The sequence below is a fragment of the Dermacentor andersoni genome, chromosome 10, assembly GCF_023375885.2.
Source record: "Dermacentor andersoni chromosome 10, qqDerAnde1_hic_scaffold, whole genome shotgun sequence".
Taxonomy (NCBI): domain Eukaryota; kingdom Metazoa; phylum Arthropoda; class Arachnida; order Ixodida; family Ixodidae; genus Dermacentor; species Dermacentor andersoni.
Genome location: NC_092823.1, coordinates 118,893,399 through 118,907,019, shown reverse-complemented (window position 1 = coordinate 118,907,019; position 13,621 = coordinate 118,893,399). Strand labels below are relative to the sequence as shown.

At 45.1% G+C, this 13,621-nt stretch overlaps 1 protein-coding gene across 1 annotated transcript in view; it reads left to right on the top strand.

The window, feature by feature from the left end:
* Window positions 1-1,634: 1,634 nt before the first annotated feature.
* The window catches only part of LOC126543657 (galanin receptor type 1-like), a 100,159-nt gene continuing 88,172 nt past the window's right edge, over window positions 1,635-13,621 (top strand). Inside the window, exon 1 of the mRNA XM_055077859.1 lies at window positions 1,635-3,682. Coding sequence (XP_054933834.1) covers window positions 3,147-3,682 — 536 coding nt within the window. The 5' untranslated portion in view covers window positions 1,635-3,146. The remainder of the gene's footprint in view (window positions 3,683-13,621) is intronic.

Sequence of the window (13,621 nt, the reverse complement as noted above, 5' to 3'; positions counted from 1 at the left end):
GCATTCTCAGATCATGAATAGCAGGTTGTCATTATCCCTGAAGAGAAAAGTGGATAACAGCTGTGCCTTACCAGTACTCACGTACGGGGCAGAAACCTGGAGGCTTACGAAAAGGGTTCTACTTAAATTAGGGACGACGCAACGAGCTATGAAAAGAAGAATGATAGGTGAAACGTTAAGGGATAAGAAAAGAGCAGATTGGGTGAGGGAACAAAGGCGAGTTAATGACATCTTAGTTGAAATGGGCAGGACATGTAAAGAGGAAGGAAGATAACCGATGATCATTAAAGGTTACGGACTGGATTCCAAGGGAAGGGAAGCGTAGAAGGGGGCGGCAGAAAGTTAGGTAGGCGGATGAGGTTAAGAAGTTTGCAGGGACAACATGGCCACAATTAGTACATGTCTTGGGTAAAAAAAATTAGATTATGGGGTTTTACGTGCCAAAACCACTTTCTGATTGAGGCACGCCGTAGTGGAGGACTCCGGAAATTTCGACCACCTTGGATTCCTTAACGTGCACCTAAATCTAAGTACACGGGTGTTTTTCCATTTCGCCTCCATCTAAATGCCGCCGCCGTGGCCGAGATTCGATCCCGTGACCTCGTGCTCAGAGGCCCAACACCATAGCCAGCGAGCAACCACGGTGGGTATGACCGGGGTAGTTGAAGTATGGGAGAGGCCTTTGCCCTGCAGTGGGTATAACCAGGCTGATGATGATGATGATTAATATTATTTTTGATAAGATGCATGATTCAGCTATGATACGCATTGCAGCAGCGATCGCATCGCTCGTGTTTGTCTAAGTCATACAAAGGTATCACAAGAGTATTTGATCTACAAATGGCGAACAAGGAAGGCACAGCCTGGAGCCGACGTTTTGATTAAGGAGCTTTTGAAGTGGCAGGCGGAAAGGAATATTGGCCTGTTCAAGAGAAGTACATTTTGCGAAGATTTAGGAGTATGCTGTGAGGCTTGCCAAGTTTTACATATTTGCGCACTATTTTGGGTGTAGAAAATGTTTCAGTGATATTAGGGCAATTTCCTTCTGCCCTGACTATTATTCTTGCGGTCGACAGAAGAACTTCATGCTTTTGTAGCCGGGTCCGAGGAACGACTCTCTCCAGAAAGAGTGAGGGGTTTCGCTCATGAACCTCTTCGACTGATGGAACGGGTAGCCCGATCGAAAAGCTTATTTCTCGCAATGCAACTGTCCTTCCCTTACGTTATGATTCCGAACGAAGGACAAAAAGCGCACACCGTGCCTCCAGAGCCCAATACATCACTCACTCACTCACTCACTCACTCACTCACTCACTCACTCACTCACTCACTCACTCACTCACTCACTCACTCACTCACTCACTCACTCACTCACTCTCTCACTAACTCACTCACTCTCTCACTAACTCACTAACTCACTCACTAACTCACTAACTCACTCTATCAATCAATCAATCTAGTTAGATTGATAGCTATTTCGCTATCAATTAATCAATTGATGAATCAAACAATATTTTTTTTACGTATTCTTAACCTATGTGTAAGTTTTAAGCATGTAGGACCCTGGAACATCTTTAAGGGTTGTCGTAGGTGTACTCTTCTTAACATTTACTAGCGTTAGCAAGTACATGCATATAGCAAAATGCATATATTATATAATCTTAGGGCGTATAATACATTACTACAACGAGTGCGAGTAAGACAGATACCGCCAGTAACAAAAAAAAATGAGGAGAGTTTAACTTTTGCTTGGGGGAACCCTCTTCTCAACAGGTGACCAAGCGGAAAGGAGAGTTCTTCCCTAAGGAAAGAAAGAGCGAGAAAACGGATTGCTCCTCCCTCCGCGGAAAGCGTAGGAAGAGAGGGCGAGAGGGAAGAAATTGAGAAAGTCACGCCGGCGCGCTGCAAACTTTTTCGCCTTCTCTCTCGGCAAAACTCCTAAGGAAGGAGGAGGGAAATAGATAGGTGGAGAGGAGGAAGCCGGTGCGGAGAGACGCGCGCACGCGGGAGCTCCCAGTTTTCTCCGGGAAGCGGGACGGCGCAGGAGTCAGCTCTGCCCCGTCTCCCGACGCCGGCAGGGAAGCGTTGTCGCTCGTGCTCACATCAGCTGAAGGTTTCGGTGCGGAAGTTTGCGTCGGCGCTTAGCGGTCGCTGGCCCCAGCTGACTCCATCTTTCGATGGCAATCGTGTCTAACAGTTGTCAGTGTGCGTACGTGTTTCGGTGACTTCCATGCACATTGGCATCGATCGCAAGAAGCTTCGGGACCGTTCGCCCGCGCCTCTTATCCGTGCGTCCCAATTATTTCTTGTGCGATTCCCATGATGCCAACGCCCGCTGGCCTTGGTACAGTCATTTCTCCACGCATGTTTACGGCTAGTTCATACGTCGGCTCATCTTGTGCGCGTCCCGCTACACTTTAGTCAACTAGTACCGCATAAACATAGATTCCTGAGCAGGGTTTGTGTGCCTAGTTTCTTTTTTTTTCTTTTGGTGCGGGTCTACATTCTCGACCTGTGGTAGCCGTACTGCATCGCAGATTATTCTCCCATCCTAGTTCGCCTTGCGTAGGCCTTCTTGACAAACAATTTCTTGAGTATCCCAGAACTGCAGCTCCCGAAATCGCTGTATACATGAACTCACTACGAACGGAGTTCCACTTTCCTCACCATAATTTCCTGTGCTCGTTGCGCCTGCGGGCAAGTATCGTGGTATCTAAGTTGACTGGTACGAGTTCGAAGGGAACGTAAAAAAATACATTTCGTCGCTTTCTTTCCACTCGTCTCCCACCCTACCGGCTGTGACTGTGCGAGTGACATGACTCGATTTTCTCATGGCAAGTGAGACACTGCGTCCTGCTTGAGTACCATGACTACCTCTCAGATAGGCACCAGCCTGGCCACCTCGTGAAAAGTTTTTGGTCCTCACGCTGCATTTCGGCGACTTTGTGTGCTTCATGGCTCAACTTTGTCTTCAGGACTCTATAAGACTATACTCCGCACGCGTGACGTGATTGCGTGCGACAAAGTAAAGCGAATGACCTACATGACCCTCTCGCCTACCAGGTACACCGTCACCTCTTGAAGCGTTCCCCAACCTTGGGCGTGTTGTTCCGTCTAGAATTGCAGTGTTAGTGCTATCGAATCCAATGACTCCCGTACCCACTGGCATCAGCGACAGCTGCGCGGGTGGCGTGTGGAATGCGTCTTCCCGCGTAACAGCAGTAGTCGACGATGCCGCCGCGTCGTCGTCCATGTCTTCGTCGCCATCGGCATTCCCAAGGGCCCCGTTCAACGCCACCGCCGGCAACGCAGACCACCAGGACCCGCTTCTGGTCTACCCGGGCGTCCCTTACCCAGACCTCACGCAGCTACCGGGAGTGTGTAGCGCTTTCGTCCTTCTTTATCTAATAGTGATGGTGTTATCGCTGGTCGGCAACGCGATGGTGTGCTACACGGTGCTCTCGGACCGCAAGATGCACACGGCCGTCAACTACTACATGGTGAACCTCGCCGCCTGTGACTTGGCTGTTGGCGCGTTCGTGCTCCCGGTCAAGCTGATGGAACTGGCCGGTCCGGCCTCGTGGTCGCTGATGACCGACTGGCTGTGCACGGCCCTGCTCTACTCGCAAACTGTCGTAGTGTTCGCTTCCGTGTTGACGCTCGTCGCCACCTGCCTGGAGAGGTGAGTGACCGGCAGAGCTGCAACTCTCCATGCAATTCCCTCTTTCTTTTTTTATTTCTAGATACTCCCGACGGAAAATTACAATACCGGACTGTGAATAAATCTGAGATTAGTCGCAGTTTTTGTGACAACTCGGATTAGAATGGTAATGTAGCGGTCACAACGCGAAGCGTGAATGGAGTGAATAGTGTGTCAAAATCCTCGAAGGGGTGTAATAATATATTCATCTGGTCCCTCACTTATTCACCTCAGCAAGCAGAGGATCGAAACACGCACACCGAGGGTGCGATCTTGTACGCGCTCCAAAGTCGAACGGAGGCGGTCCGTTCTTTATGTCACGAAATAGGCGGTCCGTTCCGTAGCGTTCGTCCGATAGCAGACGACACGGACTGATTGACAGCAGATATCACGTCACAATTGACGTCATGGCGTTCGTCACGGTTCAAATTGACCAATGGTGTGCGGCTCGGTGGAACGGACCGCCTCCGTTCTATTTTGGAACGCGTACAAGATCTCACCCCGAGTGTCCAAATTCGTCTCTGGTGCATCAGCCATAGGCATGCATTGTCTCAAATGTAGCAGAACATCGATAACATATTTTTTAGCAGTATTTCAGATATTTTCACAGGCTTACATATGCAGCATTCGAAGCTGTCGAAAGCAGACGAGCCAGCCTACAATTTCAAAAACGACAAAACCCAGAATTCGAAGACGCGTACAGAAGAGGAGACAAGTTGCGCAACCGCACATGCTGGGACTAGTAACAGAGTTTAGTGAAGCACATGGGTCGGAAGGAAACAAAATCGCACATGCGTCATACATAAACAAGCAGACATAGAAGCATCGGTGCATCCGTGTACTGTGGGTTTTCAAGCTATGCACCAACAGGCCGAGCACCACACTCTACAAGTCTACAGTTTGATGGAATAAAAGCCAACCGACTGTTCCGATACAGCTACAAAATATTTCCACTCCGTGTAGCTAGCATAAGTGGAAGCACTGCGAGCAGTAATTGCAATAGATAGAATCGAAATAGGATTGATTTTCCCGCTCCAAACAATACTGTTCAGATTTCGTTCAAAATATCGACATGAAGTTTCGTACAAAAATTACTACAGTGAATTTTGGCTCTACTTTCTACAGGAGCTGCAATTACGACAATCCATCTTGTACGGGGATGAGGGTCATTTCGTGGATTTTCGCAAACTTTGCCCTGCTGGCTTCGAGTGGCTGTGTGAATTTGAAAAACATAAAAAAATTTGAGTCCTAAGGGCAACAAAGTGACTCGATTACGTGCGTGCGCAGAAAATTATCGCCTTGCTTAGTTTAGAAAATTATGCATGGAAATTTAGCTAGATAAAGTAACGTCAAAAGAACATTTGAAGTCGAAAGCAGGAACAGCACTAAAATCTATGTTCTAACCATGATTGCCATCATAGCTGAATAATCACCGCGCCAGAGTTCCTTTTAATAATTTTTCTAGAAAACGCCATGGACGCCATGAGTGGCTACCGTTTTTTTTTTCTTACAACGAAAATGACAGTGGCTGTTGCTCACCCCTGTGTTCTACGTTATTCAAGGCGCGTTGGCAGGAGCTATGTTTTTTTTTATTCTTATTTGCATCTTATTCTCTATTCTGATATCGATCTCGATAGCGGTTCCCGATTCGATCAACCATTAGGAGAATGCGTCTAGACAGGGACAGGCAGCCCTGCCGAAAGGAAAGCTAGCGACGCCTACAGCGTGTTTGAAATTAAATATTGACCGGGGTCTGTTTTCCTATTCTTTTCAGTTAAATCAACAAACGCTGAAGGAAATAAAACTTCGCGTGGACTACTCAATTTCCCATGTATTCTGTCCGACAATTTCGATCTGAGTCAGTCAGTAAAAAACAAAGATTCGAAAAACAGGCTGAGGAATCGACTATTCAATCTTTACGTCTATCTGAGCGTATTCTTATCGAGAGAGATCAGACACAGCTGTTGCGCGTGAGATACACTAGTCGTCAAACAAAGATTGTTTCAGTTAGTGAAAGCAGATAGCTAAGGCGGATGAACAGGGTATGTAAAAATCGGAGAGAGTTGTGACACCAGGAAGCCTATATTTGTATTAAATTATTGCAGCGAGAGAACAGCGAAAACTTATAAACGCTATATATGGTCACAATGTACCCATGGGAAATCACAGAAGCGTAAGTGAGCTGATGGATATAACAGACGTTACCTGACATGCGCATTAAATTGTCCAGCAGTATATACCGTTTTAAGTTAAAGTAAATCAAACGGCAATTTGACAGCGGTGGGAGCCACACCCGCTACCTCCGCATTACGCGTTTGTTGCAATGTGAATTATGCTACGGCGGCGGTTATAAGTCCATCCACGAACTTGAATATTTATGCTTTGATGCGAGAGCATCAAATCTGGCCCGCTGAGCGAGAAGGCCGGCGTCTGTAGCAGTGGAAAGGCACCTGTATTCCCATTGGCTGTGACGCCACTTCACGAGCGCACCTCGACTGAGTGCATGTGACGTCTCCCCTCCCAAGCCAGGTGTTGCGTGAGGGGAAAGAGGGCATCGCCGCATGACCTCTGGAAAGCTGTGTTATCCACGCGCTCCGTGTCCGTGGAAGTACTCGCGTGCGTTCTAGCTTAGGTTTGCCTCTGTAAGAGTTGAACGAAGGAATAAGTGATTTCTGAGGTTTCACGTGCGAAAAACACGGTTCGATTGTGAGGCGCGTCTCTGCAATAACTATAAAGAAACTATTCATTAAAGTAACATAATATGTTCGAAGGGAAAAACATTGGGCGGTAGGGAGTTTAATACCTACGACCCCACGCTCAGAGGCCGAGTGTCTCAGCCACTGGGCTAAACTACCGCCTTCTACAGAGCAGGCCTCTGCACTCTGCTGTATCACATCATGCTACTTGGACCGCCGTTCCTATTGCTAAGCCCAGCCTGACGTAAGTGGTGACGTCAGAATCACCGCGGCTTACTCAGCAGCGTCCCCATTACATTCTGTGGCAGTCGGGCAAGTTAGCTTAACGTCACGGATCGAAGTGCATCTGCCTTGTGCTCTCTAGGAGGCGTTGGCCAAGCTTTTCAACACGCTCGTTGTCTGGGAGAAATTAAAAACCAGAAGAACCGTTCAGAGGCACTCAGTTGGACATTAGAGAGTTATAGCTGTGCAGGTCTACGGGCCTGCAGGCGAGCAAAGACGAAAACGATATGAATAGGACGACCGCAATCGAGAACCTGAAGCGAGCGTACTGTGTTTTCACAGTAACTCTTATCTTGTTCAACAGGCGGCGCAGCGAAGCACTCTGGTCAAGAGCCTTATTTTACTCTTTTCCAACGAACGAGGGACCGCTAAGCTGAAACTGTACCTATCATGCGGCACTCCGCTGCTGTCCCTGCTCGTCCACTGGCCCGTAAACCCACCCAACTCTCTGTTATGCTCCCGCGTTCGCAACGCATCGCATAAGAAGTGCTTAGGCGTCCTCGGATCCTTACTAGGTCTAGCCACGGGAGAGTTGACCACGGCCACTCCGAGCCATGGTTGGAGGATGTTATCATCCTTTCTTTGCGAGATGGCTTCCCGTAAATCATGAACTCAGGAGAGCGGGCATGTGGCTAACAAACCCTCCTATGATTCCTAACGACACCAATGCTTCCAGATTCACTAACCCTCCTATGATTGCTACATTTGAACTTCAACCACGCCTAATGTCCCCGATGCTTTCTTGGCCTTTACTCCATGTCGGTTTTATATATATATATATATCATTTTATGTAGTCTGACAATTAGTTTATGTATAAATAATAGCGCGTTTTTGTGGGTCTACGTTAGTGACTGTATATATATATATATATATATATATATATATATATATATATATATATATATATATATACCAATGAATGTATTCACTGTTCGCTTCACTTTGCTGAGTTCTCGTAACCTCTGCATTGGGAGGGCGACAAAATATTTCATTTTTTCTTGCTTAGTGGGGTGTGAGCCTCTGCTGGTGGTGATAACTTCTTGTGACAGATAGACACGAGAAATCCCAACCGCCGAGTGGCTAACAGCTTCACCATAAAATCCTTTGCGGCCGCTGGGAACCGAACCCACAACCTCAATATTACGCGCGCGTTGCACTACGAGTTGTGCTAAGGCGGCGGCCGTTCCCCCGTCACTTTCTAGGGTAAAGTATGTGTGCAAAATATAAAACCCTGGGAGCGTTAGCCGCTACCATTCCCGGCCATGAAGTAAACCGGGCTGTGACTCAAGGATTGACAAGTAAATATTTGTTTTTAGGAAGCGCACCATTTCTCCAATTATAACCTTATATCAGCTAAAATATCACTACTCTACCTTGCTTGAAGCTACACACACACACACACACACATATATATATATATATATATATATATATATATATATATATATATATATATATATATATATATATATATATATGTGTGTGTGTGTGTGTGTGTGTAGCTTCAAGCAAGGTAGAGTAGTGATATTTTAGCTGATGTGTGTGTGTGCGTGTGCGTGTGCGTGTGTGTGTGTGTGTGTGTGTGTGTGTGTGTGTGTGTGTGTGTGTGTGTGTGTGTGTGTGTGTTCACGCTCAACTAGCCTGTTCGCTGTTGCTGTTAGGTTATTCTTTCTTTTTCTGTTCTCACTCAATTATTAGATTTTAGGACCAGGGTTTCTGATGGATACGGGCAAGAAACCAATGCAATCTTTCAGGTTTCGCAGGGCCTGTACCCCGTTATGCGTACCTTGAAATTTTGTGGTGTCTTAGGTGAATTTAGGTGTAATAACACATAATTTCCCTGATATATAGTAAGGTGTAGCCATCATCACTTTTATTTGACTAAATTTCTTTTCAAAAATTTTATTTCTTAAACTAAAGGCATTGCAGCCATAAGACACGCAGGGTCGCCATACAGATACAGGCTAAAAAAGAGCAAACATAAAAACCATACATTCTTGTTTGACGGCCACTCGATCAAAACGAACCGTTTGTGTTTACAGGCCGTGGCAAGTTATGAAAATATATATCTTCCGCCTTGCAAGCCGTTAAAAAGCAATATGTGTATTTGAGTACGATGAAGCACGCAAAATGGGACTAAGTCAAGACAGACGGGACACGTGCTACTGAAAACCGTGAATGTTCGTTGGAAGATTTCTGGGTTATAAGTGTCTTGCGCGTGTCCGGCCTGCACCAGCGAAATTTTCCAATAATCGCACACAGTTGGCAGTCGTGCTTGTCCCGTCCGTATAGCGTTACGTTGTTCCGCTTATCGCGTTTCACCGTGCTCAAATTTGCGTCACCACCTGGTCCAATATTCTACTCTTCTGAAGTTCAATACATTCAATTTCTTAGTGCCACATTTCCAAGGTTTAGGTAATGTTCTCTTTTTTTTTGCATGTGACAGAGACATCCTGTTACGTCGTCTTAGTGCCAGTCTCATAGATCTAAAAAAAAATTGTTCCACATTTAACTGTGTTTGAAATGGTGCAGATTTAATTCAAGGTAGTGGCACTGTTGTCTGGCTAGGGATTTGTTTTTTATCCTGCGTAATTAGACAAGGAGAAGAAAGCTCCGCTTTCGCATGTCTGGAGTTAAGGCTGACGATAAGAGGCAGCTTTAGCCAGGGCCCAACTGGTATGTCAAATATTCAAATACGTGTAAAAAGTAGAAACGCTTTACTGAGATAACCGCGCGGCTAATTTTATTGAAATGTGTGGAATTTGAGAGAGTAAGTCAAATTCTAGCAAATGTTGGAAGCGGAACTTTTTTAAGGCCTGCATTTCTCAAAGTAAATTTTGAGAAATCGGTAATTTTGAAAAAAAGAATAGAAGCAGGAAGTTTGCTAATTTGTAGTTCTGCACCAAGAGCAGATATCGGAGTACTGTCAACTCCATCCGTTGGAGCATCCAAAGCGCACAAATTTCATATGTAAACTTATATCTCACGTGAAATGTTCGCATTGTTTACAAGGGGCTCGCAAGAGTTCTACTCATATATTAGTTTATTTGCGAGCCATGTATTATACAAAATTTGTTCCACTTTATGTGCTATAACAGATGTAATTTACGTAATATTGATATCGATGTTCATTCCCGAGTTACCTAGTTGTGAACGTGATAGCTTAGTTCTGAAAATTTGCGATGGTGAACAATTTATATTAAAGACTTCCCGATCTATATCGAAAATTTCCTACAAAAAGTTATTCGATTTTAATTTTTTTCTTTTAAGTGCAATAAGCGTGATCAAGTTTGGTGCAGTGGTTGCCTCTAAACATGATTTCTCCTTTGCCATGCTTGTATTTAGGTACGAACCCCCGAGGTAAAGCGTTGTCCCTAATTAGTGCGCATAATTAGCGCACCAATTAGCGATGTGGGTCGCATGTCAGTTTCTTTCGGACTACGGCTTTAAACATTTGGCTTGCTCCGCCTACCTATTCTTGGTCTTACTGTTGAACTTCATTGATTCGGCAGTTACCATCTGAGCAATCACGCAGGCCTAAAGCTGTTTAAATCTATTTAGCCTATTTTGATTAGAAACTAGACACCTTGCTCAATGAAGTTGAACTTCACATTTCGAAGTCAAACGTCATAATAAGGAACAGGCTTACGTGCTAAACATGGTTCGATATACCTATTAATACACCTTTACCAGACTAGAACAATCTTAAACGAACTCTTGTGATACGGACTTCTTATATACGGACTTCTTTCGAGTGGAGAAAAAACGAAGCAAAGGAGATACCTTGATTGCGAAAAGAAACTACAGCATGGCAGGCAGTAATTCTTTCCTGTGACTTGGACAGTTTCTTAATAAAACCAATAATAGAGTTTCCGAGGCGCGGGCGTGGGTAGACCTACGCAATTGAAAACGAAAGTATGAAAAAAAAAACAATAAATAACTTCCTTCAAGCTTCTGTTCTCTACATGAAAGTGGCTTTATACGGGCAGACAGCCGAGCCAGAGTTTTGCCTATGTATAGTTCGTTATGATTCATGAAGCAGTAATTTTACGAGAGAGTGTAGGTCGTTAACTTTAGTGAAACTATTGGGATTAGAACGTATACTCGCATTCCTCAAGTGGAATTATGATTTGCTCATTTTGTTTATGCACAGTAATTCTTGCTTTGGCTGTGTCGAGTCAAGGGAGGTACGTTTATCAGGTGTGCGCGAATTGCTGCAGAGTTCACCTGCAATAACGTTACTTCGGCACTTGTCGAGAACGTGAGTGCCATATGCAGTTGGCGATGCACTTTGAATCCTGTTCGTCGCGCGATGCGCATAGAATTGTTTTAGCGAGGAAAAGGCATTAACTCCGGTCACGTGTCTAGGACAGCGAGCTTATGTAAGCCTTCGTTCGAGTAAATCACATACACCCTTTACGACTTGCAAGAGCGACGTGACAGTGCCAGGCTTCGGCCTAGTGAGAACATTGCCGGCGTTCTCGTGCATTTGAAAGTTGTAGCTCGGGAGCTGATTGGTTTAAGCCGGTTGTCGCCAATTTCTTTTCCCCCATTTGCTCGCGAAGCAAGCGCATTGTGCCGTTCCTCTAGCGGCAACTACAGGCGATCAGCGAACTCTCTCGAACAATGGCACGTCAAACGTAAAAGTTGACGCAATAGCAGAAACAGAACTTCAAAGTCTTTCGTGTTTTCCTCGTAGATATGAGAGTGTAATGTAAGTTCCGAAAGAAACACGGCTTAACGAAACAATCTTTCTCCCAATAAACAAAATAACAAAAACAAAGGCCAGATGCGGGAGTTGAGCACCTACCACATGTTTGAGTACTTTCGTCACAAAGCCTTTCGATATGGGTCTCCTGAAAACACAATGGTCATCACGAGCTCCTTGTTCTCGGAAGGAAAAGCTGTCACGGTTCTGCTCGAGTTCGTGAGCTCTGCTGGCCTGCAAGCAGATTCTGAATATAGAAATGCAAAGAAATATTTTCTTTAAAAATAAACCAAACGGCTTGTTTTGAAGACCAACCGAGTTTCTCTACGTATGTCTTCACACACTCGCCTTGGTATTCTTTAAAAAGCTCGTGTAATTTTCCTACAGAGTAATAAATTACTGCAAGCTTGTGCTCTGCGAAAAACTTGGTCTAGCCTGTGCGATGCAGCACTTAATGCAGATTTGTTCATTATTGACTGTGTTAGTGTTCATATGTAAGTTTGTCACACTCATGGGCACACGTATTATAATGGTAAGCACTGCGCTCTATCTCAATCATACTGCCATCAACGTTTATTTATGGCCCTCTCTGAAGCACCAGCCATTTATTCGATACAATGTACACCAGGCATATTGTTAAATATTTCCAACGCACATATCTTACCCTGTGCTTTCCTTAACTTCATTCGTTGTTGGTTTCATATGACAACCACTATCAAAAATTAGGCCCCTCCGTTTCCCTTCTTTTCGTTTGAACTGCATGGCGAGAGACTGGACCGCGACAGGTTTGATGCCTCTAGGTAGCAAAGGAGTGTTTATTGGTCACAATGCTACTAAAAAAAAAAAAAAGGTCATGTGCTTCATGGCGCTTACAGTCAAAACCATGTCCTACATCCGCCACCAGGTCCTGAGTGGCTCTGGTTAACACTCCCAGGGTCAAATCTTGCACACATGGACAAATACCCATGAATGCAGACGCTAGAAGAGCTGCAGCCGTAGCACATACTTGCTAGTGCAACGCACGCCTAAACACGGAGGATGTGGGTTCGGTTCCCATCGTCTGCAAGTTCTTTTTCTACTTTCAATTCCCTTTAGCTCATTACTTGCGCACTTCAATCAGAACTACAAATACATTTTCGAGGTTTCATTACCTATTGGTATTGCATAATTGTGCTTAACAAAAATCGGGCCCCTCGGTTCGTCTTCGCGTTCACGCACTTTACAGGTCATTTCTTTAACCTTTACAAAACTTTCCATTTCGTTTCGCTGAGGTTCCCGTTTTAAGCGGAGTATTTTGCAAACATTTCCCACTCAGATAAAAGGGCGTTACACAAAAATTATTGAAACAGCAGAAACGGCGTTTCATATATCTCGACCTTGGTAGCCAAAATGATCGCAGGGCTTCACTTCGCTCTGGTAAACTACTAGAAAAGGGCATGTTGAAGTAGGGCCACTTAAAATGAAATAGTTATCCCAACAAATAGAGTCCTGTACAGCGTAATACACCATGGTCACTGCAAAAATTGATAGCCGCCGCAGGTACTAGGAAGGTGACTCGGCGGGTACTGTGCTCGCTGCTAATACGATTTATCGCAGTTTACTACTTGTACACGAATTCGATGCAATTGATCACTCTGATCTATAAAAAACGCAGGCACTGAATGGGTCAGCTGTGATGCAGTAACTCCACCTTCCGAATGCATCCACTATCAATCATAATTTGACCATGTCCACGTGTGTCCTCCTCGGGTGGTCTGCTCGAAAACATCATTTTTCACAACGAAATGATATGTGGCCAAAACATCCATAACATCGCATCGCATAAACATCGCATCGGTTGCGTCGGACTTATGTCTGAGAAGCAACCGATGCGATGTGATGTATACGGATGCGGTTTACACCACCAACTGACTGAGAAACCCAAACACGCCAATCCAATAACGCAGCCTGGCTGCTGCGCTGGGCTAAAGGAAGATTGACTTGGTCTCCCGCTAGGCTTCTGCACTGAACACGGGGCTTAAAAATGCAAAGCCCTAAAGAATGGCTCCGTAACAGGAATGTCCAGAAACAGAGGCCTTTACGGCTAGCCTTTCAGTAAGCGCAGCAATAGATATCGCTATGTCAGTTACTTCCTGGACATTTTTTTTCAGAACTGGCAGTTGCTCATTTATCCGATGTCTTGGAAAACACGGGCAACGGGTAAAAAAATAAAAGACGGCAAATAAATTATGGAA